The sequence below is a fragment of the Narcine bancroftii genome, chromosome 2, assembly GCF_036971445.1.
Source record: "Narcine bancroftii isolate sNarBan1 chromosome 2, sNarBan1.hap1, whole genome shotgun sequence".
NCBI lineage: Eukaryota > Metazoa > Chordata > Chondrichthyes > Torpediniformes > Narcinidae > Narcine > Narcine bancroftii.
Window position 1 is genome coordinate 334,987,938 of NC_091470.1, and position 20,206 is coordinate 335,008,143.

The 20,206-nt window shown below is 44.5% G+C and overlaps 1 protein-coding gene across 1 annotated transcript in view; it reads right to left on the reverse strand.

The window, feature by feature from the left end:
* LOC138755702 (ALS2 C-terminal-like protein) overlaps positions 1–20,206 on the reverse strand; it is a 212,528-nt gene that overhangs the window by 154,713 nt on the left and 37,609 nt on the right. Inside the window, exons 8-12 of the mRNA XM_069922145.1 lie at positions 16,630–16,740; positions 11,025–11,095; positions 8,700–8,766; positions 6,702–6,904; positions 5,655–5,720 (exon numbers count right to left, since the gene is read on the reverse strand). Of these exons, the coding sequence (XP_069778246.1) occupies positions 5,655–5,720; positions 6,702–6,904; positions 8,700–8,766; positions 11,025–11,095; positions 16,630–16,740 (518 nt within the window). The remainder of the gene's footprint in view (positions 1–5,654; positions 5,721–6,701; positions 6,905–8,699; positions 8,767–11,024; positions 11,096–16,629; positions 16,741–20,206) is intronic.

Sequence of the window (20,206 nt, forward strand, 5' to 3'; positions counted from 1 at the left end):
AGAGGGATGCCCTTTCCTCCTGAACCGGATCTCCTGAGACCCTGATTGGGGGTGGCAAGAATGAGCTCTGTGGCTCACAGGACACCTGAGGCAATGGACCCACTGTTCCAGTGGGTGCCAAGTCCCTGATGGAGACAGTGTCCTCCCTGCCATCCGGGTACTCCACATAGGCATACGTGGCATTGGCATGGAGCAGTTTCACCCTTTCCACCAGGGGATCGGTCTTGCTTCTCTTCACATGCTTCCTGAGAATGACTGGACCAGGAGTGGTGAGCCAGGTTGGGAGTGTAGTTCCCAATGCTGACCCTCTTTCTAAATTGAATAGGTGCTTTTGAGGAGTAGCGATGGTCATGGTACATGGTAGCGACCGAATGGAATGGAGCGCCATAGGAAGGACTTCCTGCCAGCGCGAGTCAGAAAGGCCTTTTGACTTCAGGACCAGATTGACAGCCTTCCAGACCATGGCATTCTCCTTTTCAACCTCCCTGTTACCCTGGGGCTTGTAGCTAGCAGTCCTGCTGGATGCAATGCCCTTTGAGAAGCAGGTACTGACATAGCTCGTCACTCATAAAGGATGAGCCCCGGTGGCTATGAATTTAGCTGGGATACCTGAACAGGGTGAAACTGGAATCTAGGGCCTTTATGACTGATGAAGTGGACGTGTCTGGTCATGGAAGGGTGAACGGGAAGCGAGAGTACTCATCAATGATAGATAGAAAGAATGTGGAGAGGAGAGGTCTCTTACAATCGACACTGAGCTGTTCGAAGGGCCTGGATGACTTGATCAGGTGTGCCTTTGCGGGGCAGTAGAAATGTGGCTTGTGCTCTGTGCAGACCTGGCAAGACCTGGTCATTTCCCTGATGTCTTCCATGGAGTAGGGCAGATTGCACGCCTTGACAAAATAAGTCATGCGGGTGACCCATGGATGGCAGAGCTCATTATGTAGAGATCGCAGTTGGCCAGTGTGTGCAGAGGCATAACTTCTTCTGGATAAGGCATCTAGAGGGTCATTAAGGGCTCCTGGCCGATAGGCAATGTCATAATTGTAGGTGGAGAGCTCAATCCTCCACCTAGCAATTTTGTCATTTTTGATTTTGCCCCTCTTGACTTTATTGAACCTGAATGTAACTGAGCGCTGGTCAGTGAGGAGCGTAAATCTTCTACCAGCCAGGTAGTATCTCCAGTGCCTTACGGCTTCTAGAATAGCTTGAGCCTCCTTTTCCATGGATGGCTTCCGGAGCTTTGTAATGTCTGAGAAAAAAATGCAACTGGCCTGCCCGCCTGGTTGAGGGTAGAGACTAGGTCTATGACCGAAGTGTCGCTTTCCGCTTGGAAAGGTACATTCTCGTCCACCGCATGCATGCCAGCTTTTGCAATGTGATTCCAGATGTAGTTAAAAGCCATTTGGGCTTCATCTGAGAGGGGGATATTAGTGGCTTTCAAGAGAGGGCAAACCTTATTAGTGTATTGAGGGATTCACTGGGCGTAATATGAAAAAAAAACCAGGAATTTCCTCAAAGCATTTGTGGTCCTGAGAATGTGGAGCTCTTACAGGGGACACATCCTATCAGGATTGGAGTCAATGATGCTATTCTCCACCATGTAGCTAAGGATAGCCAGACGTTTAGTCCTGAATACGCACTTGACAAATTTATAAGTGAGCTTCAGGGTTTTTGCCACGTGGAAAAAACTCTGGAGGTTGGCGTCATGGTCTTCGAAGGTATGACCACAGATGGTGACATTATTGAGGTAGGGGAAGGTAGCCTTAAACTCATACTCATCCACCATCCTGTCCATCTGGCTCTGGAAGATATAAACCCCATTAGTAATACCGAAAGGGACCCTCCAGAATTGATAGAGATAACTGTTAGCCCCAGCCCTGACATCCCGCATTGGCCACCCCAGCGTCCTGCATGGCCGCCCCAGCTCTATAGCCGGGGGATTATCAGGCAGTGGGGCTGCTAAGCACCTGAAAGCTGTGAGCTGCTTTGCCTGGTGCTGCTTTCAGGTGCAACAGGGGATTCTCCGAGCAGGAGAATATACCTAAAGGAGGAGGGTTAGGTAAGTGCTCCTCCTGGCCGAGTTCTCCACTTTCAGCTGGCCACCGACAGCCGCATTGGGGTAGAATAGGTGGCTCTACAGTTGGGTATTCTGGCCACCTGAAAGTGGCTAATGAAGCTTTCAGTAGAGCCTGAATTGATTGGAATGTCCATTTACCTTCACAGTCACTATGGAGTTGCTGAGCTGGTGAGGTCTGTCCTGATCTAGGACCATCGAGGCCAGGTCCCTGGAGACTTCATAATTCTCACTTGAGTGGTCCCCACCATCCTGGGTTGCCCTGCATAGGTAAGATGGTGTCGGCCTCGTGGCGCAGCAATATGGCCACCCTCCTTCCTCCTCTGACGACGATAGCACCAAGTTTGAATTTGAGTCATGGCAAGATGGCCACCCAGCCTTTTCATGCCATTTCTTCACTGCCACCCTCCGTCGGTGTGTAGCGCAACAAGTGGGTTTGGGTGAATTCAGGGGAGGGGCTTGGGACTGGAGTCGGATCTAGGAGTGGTGCAGGCTGCAGACTTTTCCAAGCTTCCCCTCACGTGGCAAACACTCGCCCAAAGTCCTTTCTTGCTGGATCACACAGAGTATTTAGCCGGGCAACGAGATCAGGGATACTGGCTCTTGTTACAGAAAAAGCACTCCCTAGCCCGGGAGCACTCCTTAGCACATTGGCCTGTTTCAAACATTTGGCCAGTTCAACATGACTAGCCAGATCCTTCTTACCCGACTTGAGCAGTCACTGCCTCATGTTCCTCAAGCGGACCCCTGTGACTAGGGTGTCTCGGATCTGTTCTTTTTCATGAATGCTGTCTGTAGCCACTTAGTACCTGCAATTCTTGGCAAGCGTCCACGGATCCAGTAGGTAGTCATCAATGGTCTCTCCTGGCCAATGGCGACGTAGAGCAAGTCAGTGCCTCACTAAGACCTCGTTCTGCGACTTCAGGTACCGAGCCTTCAATGCCTCGATAGCAGCATCATATGTTGTACAGACCCTGATGACTGCATACCCTTTTGTTTCTACCCTTGAAATGAGTGTGGACCTCCTGAGTTCATCGGAGTGGAAGACATCTCTGGTCACATTCAGGTAGGCTGGAAGCAGTCTAGCCAGTATGTGAACTCCTCAGCCACGTCAGGGGACAGAGGGTCAATCAGTAGCATACCTGGCTTGAGTAGCGCTTCCATCTTATAGGGAATAAGCTAATAAAATTGTAGCATGAATAAAAGCTCTCACGACTGGAGGAGAACAAACATTTTTATTAGCTTATAACTGAGGGTAGGGACTCAAGTACTCTTCAGAAGGACTCTGGGTTTAGGCAGGAACCAGAGTCATATGTGAGCAGATGAGGCAGACCCAGCCATCAGCACAACACTAACAGTGAATCCCAGTTCCATGCAGGTTTTAAAGGAATCCAGAGAATTCAATGCTAGTGCTATCTGGTTGGAGGGTGCCCAGATGGAAGATGAGGTGTTGTTCTTCCAATTGGCGGGTGTCTCAGTCTGGCCTGAATGTTTTGGACCTGAACCCTTCATCACGTCATTTACATCTTGATGAAGAATTCGGCCTGAAACGCTGACCATTCTTTTATTTCACTCAACTGGAGTTGGAACTCAGTTCAACCTACTGAGTTCCTCCAGCGGATTGTCTGTCGCCCTAAGTTTCCAGCATCTGAAGTCTGCTGTGTCTCCAGCTGGATCTTTGGATTACCCGGGAGTAAATTGAATATCTCAATTAATTGGTTCCCAGAAAACTAAGGTCCTCCATCAGCCAGCTCCCCACCATGACCACCAGCCCCCCAACATCTCCATCGGGCACACAAAACTCAAAACGGTTAACCAGTTTACCTATCTCGGCTGCACCATTTCATCGGATGCAAGGATCGACAACGAGATAGACAACAGACTCACCAAGGCAAATAGCGCCTTTGGAAGGCTACACAAAAGAGTCTGGAAAAACAACCAACTGAAAAACCTCACAAAGATTAGCGTATACAGAGCCATTGTCATACCCACACTCCTGTTCGGCTCCGAATCATGGGTCCTCTACCGGCATCACCTACGGCTCCTAGAACGCTTCCACCAGTGTTGTCTCCGCTCCATCCTCAACATCCATTGGAGCGCTTTCATCCCTAACGTCGAAGTACTCGAGATGGCAGAGGTTGACAGCATCGAGTCCACGCTGCTGAAGATCCAGCTGCGCTGGGTGAGTCACGTCTCCAGAATGGAGGACCATCGCCTTCCCAAGATCGTGTTATATGGCGAGCTCTCCACTGACCAACGTGACAGAGGTGCACCAAAGAAAAGGTACAAGGACTGCCTAAAGAAATCTCTTGGTGCCTGCCACATTGACCACCGCCAGTGGGCTGATATCGCCTCAAACCGTGCATCTTGGCGCCTCACAGTTTGGCGGGCAGCAACCTCCTTTGAAGAAGACCGCAGAGCCCACCTCACTGACAAAAGGCAAAGGAGGAAAAACCCAACACCCAACCCCAACCAACCAATTTTCCCCTGCAACCGCTGCAACCGTGTCTGCCTGTCCCGCATCGGACTTGTCAGCCACAAACGAGCCTGCAGCTGACATGGACATTACCCCTCCATAAATCTTCGTCCGCGAAGCCAAGCCAAAGAAATATAACTTAGACAAAGTTGCCATCTTTAACCATGTCTGCAAAACTTACATTGATACATCAATTTAGAGAATGTAAAATAAATTACAGGAGCATTGACAAATAAAGAAGATACAGTATTAGGATGAAAGAGAATATCAGTGACCTGGACTGAAACAACCTCAGGGCACTTTAAGTAATTAGGTCGCTTGTGATCCTATTGTCTTCAGTGCCCTCAGACAGGAAAGCTGCCTATTCTGATCATCAAAGTGTAAAAAAATTAATAGAATAAAATAGGGTGGCAGAAAGAAAGACTCAGACAGAAAAAAAAAATCTGGAAGTCTTGACAAGAAGTGAAACTGAGACATTGGTGGCCATTTCTTATTTTGGTGGCAAATGCAACCAACCACAACTAAAGAGTTACTGATGAGTGTGGTGAGAGTGTGGGATGAGCTGCCAGCTGAAGTGGTGAACTCAGGCTCCATTTGGACATTTAAGAAAAAGTTGCATAGGTGCATGGATGGGCGAAAGGGCCTGCGCCTGTGCTGTGGTGTTCAATGGTTCTATGAATAGAAATACAGTAAAACCCCTGTTATCCAGAATTCAAACAAAATGGAAAAATTGTCAAATCAGAAAATGTTAGCTTTGTTGTAACATTGTGCTGTATTTTATATGTCTTATTTTATTTGTTTTCTTTCAAATTAAGGGGGGAACAAATGTAATAACTTAAGTGAGGGTTTGAAAGAAAGGATGAAATTATTTTAAAATAAAGTACTGCTGGAGATGGAGCCATCAACACAGGGTGTAATGGGGAACAGGACTAGGTGCAAATTAGGACACAGGCAGCAAATGTTTGGATGATCTTCAGTGAGGTTGGAAGACTGAAGCCCTACCAAAGAAAGGAGAATAATCAAACTGAGAGCAATGAAAAGGACCTAGGAGGAGATCCAACTGATACACTGCTTGAAATAGATGATCTAAGCATAACTTACCCATGTTCCTGACCGCCTTTAAATTGCCCAGCATAGTTTCGTCCATCCGGCCATTTCATAGTTCCACTAAAGCAATGAAAAGGTCAGTTACTAACTGCTGCAGCTACATACTAATCTTTGTTCTGAGAAATTAAAGGTTATAGCAAAGCTGGAATAAAGGACTTTAATTCGCAATGGTTACAAAAAATTTGCTTAGGTCAGAAAATTGGGAATCTAAATAAATTACATCCTACATCCCTCAGCAACTCTGACAGGATACTTTCAATGGGGCACTGTAAGAGTATGTCACTGTGTGTTATGGAAATCGCTCCACCCAAACCTGCAAGAAACTACTGAGTGGTGAATGCAACTCGAATCCTCACACAAACCCCACTCCCCTCTATTGACTCCATCTATATTTCCCACTGCAGAAAAGAAAACAATATACTAAAATACTCATTCCCATCCCAGCCGCTCTCTCTTCATGGTGCTCCCACCAGGAAGAAAATTCACAAATGTGAGATCACGCAGGAGAGGATTCAAGGACAGCTTCTTTCCTGTTGTATTATGTCACTCTGGAGTGAAAATTATGCTGCCATTGCTTTGTTTAGACTAATCTCTCTCTGTAACTGAAAACCTAAAGCGTGAAAACCACTATTTGGTTTTTCATATCAGAACAGTGTGGAAAGACCTATGTAATTTGGTTGCATTTTTCCTCTTAACAAGACTCTAAGTGATTCCTATGATCTATCACTCACCACCTCTCTCAGTGTCCAGTTATCTGACCAATAATTTCTCTCTTTCTATCCTCCCCCTCCCCCACCCCCTTATAGTGAGATCTTGACTGCTACAACTTCTTCAACTGCGTCCAAAAATATTCCTCTACAAAGTATGGATTGGTAAAGGTAAGAAATAGTAGCTAACATAGTTAAAAAATGCACAGAACACCTGTTCCCCAATAAACAACACAAGTTTGAGGATATTACTGTATTTTACTGTTCAATTCACAGTATCAATATTTTACTGTTAGACCTTTTCTTTAAAAAGTTAAACCAGATTAAAATGTACCTGCCCTGGGGTTTCCCCTTGTACCAGTTTCCCTCATAGATGGCATCCTTAAATCGAGGATTATTGACATAAATATAGGCAGCAAAACGGCAAACAGCGACGTTGTATGTATTGTCAGTACTGCTCTCACCCCACAGGGGGAAATCTAGCTTGCCATCCAGGAACTGCCGAATGGCTTGGTTCAACTTCCAAAGCCACATTGTCTGTGAATCAGAAGAGTAGAATAGGACAGTTTAATTATATGTCATGACTTCACAAATACTGCAAGTTGCTTTTGCCAAATAATTACTTCTGAAATATAATTGCAGCTGTAATATATGAAAATAGTTTTCCCCCCTGCTTTCTTTTACTAACATTGATTAACACTACTGCCCTGCTCTTGTTTGAAGATCTTTGATATGTACCTGATGGGGAGAGACAAGAGCATGGTTTCAGTCCCATCTGGAGACAGCATCTTTGACAATGCACCACATTTTCTGACATTGAACAAGGAATTTGTCGCATCTTGTCCAAGCAAGGGGCTTCACTCTAGAACACTCAAGGAGCTAGTGTGTTGCCATTAAATCAAAAATGATCCGGGGATAATCAGACATGTTCCTAGATCGAAAGCTGCTGTAATTTTTACCCCATTTTCAATTAAAGAAATAGATTTATCAAAGTACATACTGTAAATGGCATGGTGGATATTTTTGTGTATTTATTGTCTTTTAAATTCAACTAAGTATTTAGAATATAGTTTTTTTAGTTGTTTCGTAGTTTTATTTTAATGAAGTACCTTTTCCACTTTAGCAAGTAAGAAATTTGGTGCTTATTGTGCAAAGTATATGACAATAAATTCATTATCATTATCAGAGCTCTCCTTTTTTTTTATTTTTTTTTTCACACTGTGAACCATATTGACCAAAATACACATAAACATTTCCCTCTTGAATATGATCTGGAAAGAGTTCTTTGTTTTAAATTCCGTTCATAGATTGACGATGGCAGTAATTGTCCCAGAACTAAGGTGACGCCTTCCCTGAAGGACTTTATAGAAAAACCAGATGAGCTTTCATGACAAACAAATAGTTTCTTGGCTGCAGATATTTGCATATATAAAATATCTGGTATTAAAATTAAATATTGAAATGTTCCAAAAGAATCAATTTATAATTTCTCTAGGAATGTGAAGCAAAAATAAGTTTGTCATTCATCTACAGAATGCCTTAATGTAGTTCACAACTGAAGAATGATTTGAGTAGTGGTCCCTATTAAATCACAACTCACTACATGCAATAATATAGCTAATCTGTTGTTCTGGTTTGGGAAATAAATACTCACTAGATGTTCTTTGAGCACTTGCTAAAATAGATTTGGACTGATTACTGATTAATTTCTACTGATGAAGAACTCCTGAATAAATTACAATAATATGTAGCTTACACCACATATTCAAGTTTCTGAACTGGGGTATAAACCTTAAACTACTTGTTCAGTAGTTAGAATTCTACCAGTTAAGTTAACAATAACATATGCATATTCATTCCAAGATCAGAACCATAATGAGTTTTATTTTTATTTTCCTCTGTAAATTGCCAAACCAAATCTTGCAATGAATTATGAGAATGTTGCGATCTAATCTTATGTCAGAAAATGACTGTACTAAGAATGGGAAAATGTATTTCACACATTACCCTGAAGCATTCAGATGGATGGACTATCAATCCGAATCGCTTTGGGAAGTGTTCTGGACATAAAAACTGTAGCAAAACAGCTTCTTCACTTCTGCCATCAGATTTCTGAATGGACGATGAACCACAGACACTACCTCACTTTTTCTCTTATTTTGCACTACTTTATTTATTTTTGAAAATGTAATTTGGAGCTATTTTTACACCTGTAATGCTGCCACAAAACAATGAATTTCATGACACATGTTCAGGAAAATAATTTCTGATTCTGAACTGAAAGGCCACCATCACTTCCCAATATGATTCAAGATCAAAATTCTCTGCTTACCATACACTTAGAGTCCGGAATGTTGAATATAAATTCTTCCTCTGGAACAATAATCTTTAATTGATTCCTGAACAAACAGAAATACATTTGTTCATAGGACGTCTTACTCCAAATTATGAAGGGCGGCATCACCAGAAGGCAATTTTGATAGACCCACAATTGCTTTGGAACTTCAGCAACCCTTACACTGAGTGGTACTGTTTAATCTTTCTCCCCATAGGAGGAACACTTGTTCAGTTTTCAGCTAAGATGATGGTGGGGATGAGGATGTTATGTAATGGAGTAAACTCTGCCCAAGAAAGAGGTTATAATGGCAGCTTACTGAGTTAAACCTTTGATTTAGCCACCCGTCAAATGTGTCAAAGCCAATATTGCATATGAACGTTTGGTAGAATTAAAAATGGTACTGATGTCTGCGAGAACACGATTGGCTCATTTTGTAATTAATTACCCACACAATTAATCACATGCCAGCAGGCAAACTCAAGGAAATAACATATGCATATTCATTGAAGAGAGTCCATGTTACAGTATAAGAGGTGCTGGAGGTATTAAAATGAATAAAGGCAGATAAATCACTAAGCCTAATCCTAGGCCATAATGGGAAGCCAGGGAATAAACAGTAAGGTGCCAGAAAACTGGAGGGTGGCTAATATTATGACCTTATTTCAAAATGGTTGCAAGGAAAAGCCAGGAAACTACAGGCTAGTAAGCTTAACGTCAGTCATGGGTCAAATACTGGAGCATGGCTTTGTGTGTTGGAAATTGTGTCTCATGAATTTGATGGAGATCTTTTCAAGCAGTGACCAAGAAAATTGATGAGGCAGATAGTAAACTTTGTCTACCTGGACTTTAGCAAAGTCTTTCACAAAGTCCTCCAAGACTAGCATGTCCAGCAGGTCAGATTGCATGGGATCCAAGGTGAGTTGGTCAAATGGATTCAGAAATTGCTTTAAGGTAGCAGACAGTATATGATAATGGAGGGTTGTTACGCAGATTGGAGGCCGATGACCAGTGGATCGATGGTGCAAGGATTGATGCCGAGTCCACTGATTGTCATCGATATCAGCCATTCTCAACCACTTTTCGCAGTGGCTCCCTTAAGATGATGGTCAAAGTTTATGCGCCTCCTTTCCTGTGAAGCTGCCGAGTTTTTGGTTTCTTCCGTACCCATCTCTTACCAACTACTTTAAAATAAAATATGTACCTTGTGTGAGGGGGATAAGAAAATAAGGCTTTCACTTAAATATGCTGTGGCCTCCATTGATAACGGCTGATCGATATTACAGACTTAAGTGACAATATCAGTAAGTTTACAGATAACACCTAAACTGGTGGCATAGTGGACAGTAAAGAAATTAATCTAAGATTACAAAATGATTGAGATGAACCGGGAAATGTGGCCACAGAATGGCAAATGGAATTTAACATGGACACACATGAAGTGATGCACGTTAGAAGATTAAACCAGGGCATATCTTGCACAATGAATGATAGGGCCCTGGAGAGCATTGTAGAATAGAGACACTTGGGGATACAGCTACAGTTTCATGAAAGTGGCTGACAGGTAGATAAGGTGGTGAAGTAAGTGTTTGGCATACTTGCCTTCATCAGTCAGCAGGCAAATCATATTACAACTGAACGAGATGTTGTGACAATGCACTTGGATGTTTTGGTCACACAAACTGTGGAAAGATCATTAAGCTGGAAAGTGTGCAGTAAAGATTCACCAAGATGTTACTGGGAGTGATAGGCTTAACTTGTGGGAAGAGGATGAATAGGCTGGGATTTTTCTCCCTGGAGTGTACTCAGTTAATGGGGTGGGGGACCTCATTTAGCTTTATAAAATAATAAGTGACATAAACAAGTTAAGTAGTAATAGTCTTAGAATGCATAGATTTAAGGTGAGGGGAGAAAAGGGAGCGGAGGAACATCTTCTTCACAGTGAAGGTGGTCGATATATGTGTTGTGCCAGAGGAAATGTAGGCACGGGAACAATTGTGACATTATAAAGCAATTAGACAGGTGCACGGATAGTGAAGATTGAGAGGGATATAGGCTGGACATAGGAAAATGTGACCAGCTTGGTCGTCATTTGCAAATTGGGTTAAAGGGCCTTTTTCCAGACCATCGTGTTTCTATGGCTCGATGTAGCTGCTGGTGTGAGGATTATAAACACGCATGAAGGATTCCTGTTGTTGAACACCAGCATGAATTGTAAAGTTAATGAGGTGTGATTGGAGGAAGGGGAAATTTTGTTCTAGATTGTTGCTTCCCTTTGGACACACTGAGCTGTTACTTTACACATAATTGCTTCCTGCTCACCTTTCATAACTGGCGTCATCTAATCTTTCCACCCAGAGCACATTGAGCTTGTAACTGCTGGCTTCTGAGCCCTAACAAAGAAGAGAAAAAGGTAGTAGTCCAACAATATCTGAGTCACCGGAAGCTGAGAAACTGAAAGAGGTCATTATCAAATTGACCATCCATGAGCTAGCCCCTGTGGTCCCCTTATCAAACCTGTTGGAGCAAGTCTCCACTTATCTTTTGCTGAAATTCCCACCCATTCCTTATGACAATCTATGTCTCACATTTTCTAGCATCCATGAATGTAAGGTCATTGAAAAGTCAGCCGCCACCCTTCCATTCTTAATCATGATCTACTTTCTAACCAAAGCCACTCCCATCTGAACAATTAAATGCACGTCCTTGTTTTCAGATCCTTCCTTCACCTTGCCTTCCTACCAGCCTCACAAATATATCAAGAGTTGGTCCTCTCAGGATCTCCCATTTTAACCCCTCTACCAGCTGTATCTATGCTTTCCGCTGTCAAGGTTTGAATCATTGGAATTCCCTTCTAAAAATTTTCCCTTCTAAGATTGGTATCCAAACTGTGTCTTCTTCACAAAACTTTTCCTCAGCTATTACATTATGTACTTCAGATTCAATTGCTTGATGATGCTTGTGAAACTATCTGAGACAGGATATTAAATTAAAAGTTCTTTTGTAAATGCAAAGCCTAGAAATTCTTTCATGTGGGATAACACTTATGGACGCTGCACAACAGAATTTTAATGGACAAACCGATTGTTGAAAGCTCAAGTATTCAATGGTTTGCAAAATTGTTTCTGGATCCTCCTTACAGGTTCTCTTCAACTAATCTCCTCATGCATCAGTCACCATTCTCAGTCTAAATCACAGATTGGACTCATTGCTCTTTATATTATTTCCTGAACAGGACTCCTCAAGGATTGCTGCATACTTCCGTCTCTAAAATGTTGCCCATCTCCTCCTCCATTGCTGCTCAATGGTTAAACCATTGTTTTGAAAATTCCAGGCTCTACAATGTACTATGCTCATCCAGGCTGACATTTATCTTCCATTCCTCTTAAGCTTCATCCAAAGTCTGTTATCCATTATCCTTGTATATACTATTATGTCCTTGTCCATGAATACCACAAATCTTAAAATCACCTTCACTATTTTCAAACAGCACAGTTAGGGTAGTGATTAGTGTAACGCTGTTACAGTGCCAGCAACTGGGGTTCAAATGTGGCGCTGTCTGCAAGGAGTTTGTTCATTCTCCTCAAGTCTGTATGGGTTTCCTATGGGTTCTCTGTTTCCTCTCCCCTTCAAAATGTAGCATGGGTGGTAGGTCATTTGGGTGTAATTGGGTGGCACGGGCTCATGGGCCGAAAGGGCCTGTACCGTGCTGTGTCTAAATTTTTAAAAATTTTAAACTTGGAGCAGCCCGCGCATTAGGCTGACACAGGAAATGGCCGTCCAACGTGGCGGCCGGCAAAGCATCGTGCAGGCTGAAATGCCGGCAGAGCGGTGAAACTGGCCAATCACCGCTGGTGGATTGCAGGGGGCCCAATCGGGGGCCGGGCATCCGAGGTAACCAATCGGCTGCCAGCCCGCTCAAGCCACCCCCCCAGTGGTGACGCGGCTGAGCTGACGATAAAAGGCAGAGCTACCACTGAATAAACTCAGTGTCAAAAACACTCTACTGGTGTATGTGTCTTTCTTCTCCTGCAGATTTGAGCTACAGCCTTAATCAAGAGTGATAACCTAGCTATAGCCATAGCGACCTCACTACAGTGGTGACCCCGACTGGTCCAAATGACACTTTGGACCTGAAGATGGAAGAGCAACCTGCAATCAACGCCGTAGCGTTGAAGTTGCCGGCTTCTGGACATTGCAGCACGGATGTGGTTTCAGCAAGCCAAGGTGCAGTTCCCCATTCAATGGATCTCTGCCGGTCAGCGTCTTAGATCAGGACACCTCAGTCCACATCATCGACTTCCTCCAGCTGCCCCTGGAACAAGGAAGGTATGTGGCCATCAAAGAGCTGTTAACCCGCACTTTCGGGCTCTCAAAGCACGAGCGCACTGCCTGTCTGTTGCATATCGACAGTTTGGGGGACAGGGCCCCTTCCACCCTTATGAGCGACATCCTCACTCTCAATAATGGCCACACCTCCTGCCCGTTATTGCAGCAGATCTTCCTGGAGAGGCTGCCTGAGGACATCTGGCTGCTCATCACGGAGGAAGACTTTGATAACCCCAGGAAGGTGACTGCCCGAGGAGTCCTGCTTTGGGTGGCGAAGAGGGACGCCGGAGCTTCACTCAAGCAGGTGACAGCACCACGTCATCAGCTCCCAGCCAGGGAGATGACCGACCGACCATCCAACTAACCATCAAACCGACCGACTGACCTACTGTTCGACTGACCATCTGAACGCCATGCCCCACCGGTTAGCAGTACTGTCTCTATCACTGACAGTGGGGTTCCGAGGCCCATCGATGCCACTCCCCCACGCATTCAAGGGAAATGCCCAGGCTGGCTGTAGTTAAAGGCTGTATAACCTGCTACACCTTCAAAACTCTCAGTCAGGCTGACTTTTCTTGGTGGACACTGGGGCACAATACAGCGTCATTCCCCCGATCAGCCTGGAGGCCCACTGCAGCAAAGTGGGCCAGGAACTCCAAGCGGCAAATGGTTCCAACATCCAAACATTCGGCACCCGCACTATTCCCCTATGCTTTGGGGACAGGCAATTCACTTGGAAGTTTGTGGGGTGCAGATTTCCTGTGGGCCAACTCACTCCTGGTGGATATCAAGGGGCACTGGCTCGTGCACACCTGGACATTTCAGTCACTCGCACTCAAGGGCACTGAACTCACCAGCCCAACCTGCACTCAGTGAGTACTGCCGACAACGAATTCGCTTGGGTCCTAGCAGAATTCCCCTCCGTCACCACGCCTCACTTCCATTTGGCAGAACCCAAACATGGGGTGAGGCACCAAATCATTACAGAGGATCTTCCTTTCCACGCCGGTGCATGCCATCTCCTGCCTGAGAAACTCAACCTAGCCAGGGACAAGTTCAAAAAGATGGAGGAACTCAGCATTGTGCAGTGCTCCGATAGTCCTTGGGCCTCCCCCTCCACTTGGTTCCCGGCAGCGGGTGGTTGGAGTGTGTGCGGAGACTACCGCCACCTCAACGAGGCCACCCTACCAGACAGATATCCTGTTCCCATATCCAAGACTTCACTGCTAACCTGCAAGGGGTGCAGATATTCTCAAAGGTGGACCTCATCAGGTGCTATCACCAGATTCCTGTACACACGAAGACATCCCAAAATCTGCCATCATGACCCCCTTTGGATTGTTTGAATTTCAAACATGCCCTTCGGGTTAAAAAAAAGTGTCTCAGACTTTCCAGAGGCTGATGGATGGAGTGGGCTTGGATCTGCATTTTTCCTTCATCTAACTTGACGACATCTTAATCGCCAGACACACACTCACCGAGCACGGCGCCCACTTAAGCAATTATTCTCCAGGCTGAGCGATTTCAGCCTAACCATCAATCCGGCCAAGTGCCAGTTTGGCTGAGAGACTATTGACTTCCTGGGTCATCGTATCGATGAACATGGAGCCAGACTGCTATCCACTCTTTCCCCAAGCCATCGACGGTGAAGGGACTACAAGAGTTTGCATGTATGGTCAACTTTTATCACCACTTCATACCTGCAGCCCACTATCATGAGCTCACACTTTCCCATCTGGCAGGACCCAGTAAAAACATACAATGGACCCAGGAGGTGACCGAGGCCTTCCAGGTCACCAAAACTGCCCTAGTCAACACCACCCTCCTTGAACACCCACAGACAGTGCTCACTGGCTTACAACTGGAGGACATCCAGATCACCCACAGCAATTGCCCGCTGCTCTGTGACACCTTGACAGGTAAACCTCGCCCTGTCATTCCAGCTGCATGAAAGAGATGGGTTTTCGACTCGGTCCACAACTCGGCTCACCTCGCCATCAGGACTACAATCTGGCACGACCTCCACAAAGAAGACGTCCAGTGGGCCAGGACTTGTACTCAGTGCCATTCATCCAAAATCCAGACTCATATCAAAGCTCCACCACAGGCATTCAAGCCAGCACATCGCCACTTCAGCCATGTGCACATTGGCGTTGTGGGGCCCATACCCGTATCCAGAGGCACACATTACCTTCTCACAATGGTCGACTGGATGACCAAATGGCCAGAGACTGTGCCACTATCAGAGGCTTCCACAGAAGCATGCGCATGGGTTTTACACTTGGGTAGCAGGTTTCAGGTCCCCGAACACACATTGAATAGGGGGGACCAATTCACTTCCAGTCTGTAGACCGCCTTAGCCCACCCCCTGGGGACCGAACTCCACCGCACCACGGCATATCACCTACAGGCCAACGGGTTTTGGAGAGATTGCACAGATACCTTAAGGTAGCCTTAATGGCATGGCTTACCAGACCTAACTGGGCCTACAAACTCCATTGGGTCCTGTTAGGTATCCGCACCACACCCAAGAGGACCTCGAAGCATCTTCTGCCGAGTTGGTCTATGGCACAGCCCTAGTTATACCAGGTGAATTTGTGACAGTCCCTGAGGACTTATGGGAGCCCCCAGCAACCACATTGTCCCGATTACACGAGCGCCTAGGCACCTTGGCCCCCGCTAAACCTAGACCCCGCAGCCAACCCTGCACTTAAATACCAAAGAACGTTACTGGCTGTAAATAAGTGTTTGATCGGTGCGGGGCTCACTGGCCACCTCTACACTGGCTGTACGAGGGGTCATACTGTGTCCTCAGACACAATGGCCCACCTATATTTTTGACATTGGTGGCAGGGAAGAGACTTTCACACTCAACAGGTTGAAACTGGCCTACTTGAACTTTGACCAGCCAATCATTTACCCAACCCCACAGTGCAGGGGTTGGCCTCTGAACTACAGTGCCCCAATCTCTGATTTGGGGGGGGTGGAGAGGGCTTCATGTAGCGGCCTGTGCCTCGGGCCAACACAGGAAATAGCCATCAAACACGGCGACCGGCAAAGCATCATGCTGGCAGAAATGCCCATTTCCGTAGGCCACCAGCAGAACAGTGAAACTGGCCAATCACCACCAGTGGATCACAGGGGGCCCAATTGGGGCCCAGGCATCCAAGGTAACCAATCGGCAGCTGGGCCGTTCAAGCCACATGGCCGAGCTGATTATAAAAGCTGACTATAAAACTCAGTATCGAATACACTCTTCTGGTGTGTGTCTTTCTTCTCCTGTGGATTCGAGCTACAGCCTTAGAGCTGTAACTAAGAGCTATAACCTAGATGTAGCCGTAGTGACTTCGCTACAAACTCTCCTTATCTCCCTCACTCATAACGTCCTCAAGACCATTATTATGTTTTCCTTCTGCATGTACCCAATTTCCAATAAACATCTAAACCTTTGTGTGAAATTCCAGCCTATAATTCACTCAAATGTTCAGAATTCCTTGTACATGTGTGTTTTCTATACTTTTTTAATTCAAGCCAGAGAACCAAAGATTCATCTGTGAGACCACACATCTGTTCATTTCCTGAAAGCAGAGACCTTTACCTGAATGATCACCAGGCTGTCATCGAAAAGTAAGACCCTGCCATCACCACTGGATGCTGGGATGTTGTTACTGTCTTCCCGCAATCGACGCCCTGGAAGGAACAAGAGGTCCTAAAAAAAAGGAGTGGGGGTGGGGGGGGAAATGGTTTAAACAGCAATATCTTACAGTGATGTGTGTTTAACCCCTCAAGTTGATGCAGGGTCCCAGGAATGTATGTATTTATCAGTACTCCTGAAATTTATTTTCTCTTACCCTTCATCATCTCCCCTTTGATATCTTACACCATCAACTTACACTAAGAGGTGAACTACATAAGAAATTGAAGGAATATGGAGAAATATCAGGGTACAAGATCAACGCAAATAAAAGTGAAGCGATGCCAATGAGTAAAACTTACACTGAGAGGTAATTTATGGAAACTAATTAACCCACTAGAAAATCATTTGGAATCCGGAGCCTCCATAGGAAAGCCATAGAGTCATGGAAAATAGGTACCAGCTCGACACTGACAGCACCTAAAGTCCGGACCAAACTCAAATGCTTGAATATGTGAGGCACTAACCACTAAATACTGTGAGCACCAAGAATTGGAAAATGGGAAGACAATAGGAGATAAAATGTAATGCAAAAAAAATTGAAATGATTCATTTTGAAGAGAATTAAAATCAATATACACTAAACAGTGCAAAAGGGACATGAGAACATAGGGAACTGGAGATGTCAGTACACACATCTCTGAAGGCCTCCTCATCATTCAATTTGATTCTGCACAGTTTTAAGCTGAAGTGTTAACTCCATTTCTCAGTGCAATTAAGAAGTTTGTCAAAATGGTATACGGTTCCTTTGGGTTTATAAAGAGAACCTGCAGTCAATCCTCATATTAAAAGAAAATCACTGCCTGGACCCAGAAGGAGTACTCTCACACTTTAGGGAGAATGTCAATGCCTTCAAAAGCATGCAAAAGAGCAGATTTAATGCAATTAAGGATGAAAGCAGAGTCTGGCTTTCCTTAAAGCAGAAATAAAGTTAAGATGTAATCAGATGTTAATAAAGTATTCAAGTCATAGAGTCAAGAGTCTTGCAGTGTTGAAACAGAACCTTTGACGTACCACATCCATTCCAATCTGTTTGTCCATCACATTAACCCCATTTTCATGTACAGTAAAATCCCCATTATCAGACACTCAATCAACTGAAAACTCAAACATCTGGCAATAAAAGATCCAGGAAATAAATGAATGAAAGAATTTCTAAATAAATAATAATAAATTAAGTTTTAAATAAAAGTTTAAAATTGTAAAAGTAAAGGTTCTCCGATACAACACACAACCACTTAGGAGCAAAGCTTCAGCCAGAGGAACACCCTGGTTGTGCCCCACCTGCAGCAGCTGTTTGAATAAAGTCTCAATAACATTGCGTATGAATAAAGTGGCGGCTTCCAGGATGAAGAGTTGGCTGATGCTGCTCGCCGCTGGGGTGACTCTCCAAAAGCATCTCCCTATTCCTGGCTGAAGAGTCTTTATATTTATTAATATATTATTAAGTATATTAGCAAGGCTTTATCTGTAAACTTGAGGGAGGGGGAGGGTTAATTATTATGGTGGCACAGTTAACGTAGCGACTAGTGCAATGCTGCTACAGTGCTCGCGAATGGAGTTGGAATATGAAGGAATGTGTGTGTGCCAAGAGCCTGGCTGGGACACTTGTGTGGAGGTGAGTCAGGTTGCACCGAGGGTCTGACCAGAACCCTGCGATGGAGGTGAATTGGGTTGTCAGTGTTAATTATGATGGCGGCACAGTTAGTGCAGTGAGTAGCGCAACACTGTTACAGCACCAGCCACTGTGGTTCGTATTTAAATTTTGTAAGTTACAGGAATTACCCAATTCAAGTGAGCTTTATATAATTAAAAACTACAATATTGATATTTTTTTCAAATTACATTTAATTGCTACACTAACCTAAAGTTGAGGTTCTGGATTGGAGAAGAGCAAATTTCAAAGGAATAAGAAGGGATTTGGGGAGTATTGAGTGGGACAGGATATTTTCAGGTAAGGATGTAAATGAAAAATGGAGGATATTCAAAAAAGAAATTTTGTGGGTACAGAGTAGATATGTCCCAGTGAGGATCAAAGAAAAGGCTGGAAGACATAGGGAGGCTTGGTTTTTGAGGAATATTGGAAATTTGGTTAGGAGAAAAAGGGAGGTGTACAAGAGGTATAAAGAGCAGGGAGCTGAGAGTTTGAAGGAGGACTACAAGGAGTGTAGAAGGAATCTTAAGAAAGAAATTAGAAAGGCCAAAAAAAGGCACAAAGAGGCTTTGGCAGACAGAGTAAAAATAAATCCAAAGGGTTTCTATAGGTACATTAAAAGTAAAAGATTAATGAGGGATAAAATTGGACCCCTTGTAGATAGCGAGGGTAGGCTGAGTGAGAAGTCAGAGGAAATGGGAGAAATTTTGAATGATTTCTTTGCTTCGGTATTCACTAGGGAAAAAAATATTGAACCAGTTGAAGTAAAGAAAAATAGTGGGGAGGTCATGAAGCATATAAGGATAACTGAGGAGGTAGTGATGGTTGTGTTGAAAAAGATAAAGGTGGATAAATCTCCGGGACCGGACAAAATATTCCCAAGGACACTCAGGGAGGCTTGTGGACAGATAGTGGGGCCATTAACAGAGATATTTAGGATGTCACTGGTCACGGGGGTAGTGCCAAAGGATTGGAGGGTGGCGCATGTGGTTCCGCTGTTTAAGAAAGTGTCCAAATGTAAACCTGGAAATTATAGGCCCATGAGTCTGACGTCTGTGGTGGATAAGTTGATGGAAAGTGTTCTGAGGGATGGTATTTACAAATATTTGGAGGTACAGGGATTGATAGGGAATAGTCAGCATGGTTTTGTCAGGGGTAGATCATGTTTGACAAACCTGATTGAGTTTTTTGAGGGGGTTAATAAAAAGGTTGATGAAGGGAAAGCTGTGGATGTTGTCTATTTAGACTTTAGTAAAGCTTTTGACAAAGTTCCCCACAGGAGGTTAGGTAAAAAGGTGGAGGCATTAGATATAAATAGGAGGTAGTGCAATGGATTCAGCAATGGTTGGATGGGAGGTGTCAGAGAGTAGTGGTGGAAAATTGTTTGTCCAATTGGAGGCCGGTGACTAGTGGAGTTCCTCAGGGATCAGTCCTGAGTCTACTATTGTTTGTTACATATATTAACGATCTGGAAGTAGGGGTGGAGAATTGGATAAGCAAGTTTGCGGATGATACAAAGATTGGTGGTGTTGTGGACAGTGAGGAAGATTACCATAGATTAAAAGGTGATTTAGGAAGGCTGGAGGTGTGGGCTGAGAAATGGCTGATGGAATTTAATACAGATAAGTGTGAGGTGTTACATTTTGGAAAGGCAAATCTAAATAGGTCATATGCATTAAATGGTAGGCTATTGAGATGTGCAGAGCAACAAAGGGATTTAGGAGTGATGGTAAATAGTACCCTCAAGGCTGATACTCAGGTAGATGGTGTGGTGAAGAAGGCATTTGGAATGTTGACCTTCATAAATCGGAGTATTGAATTCAAGAG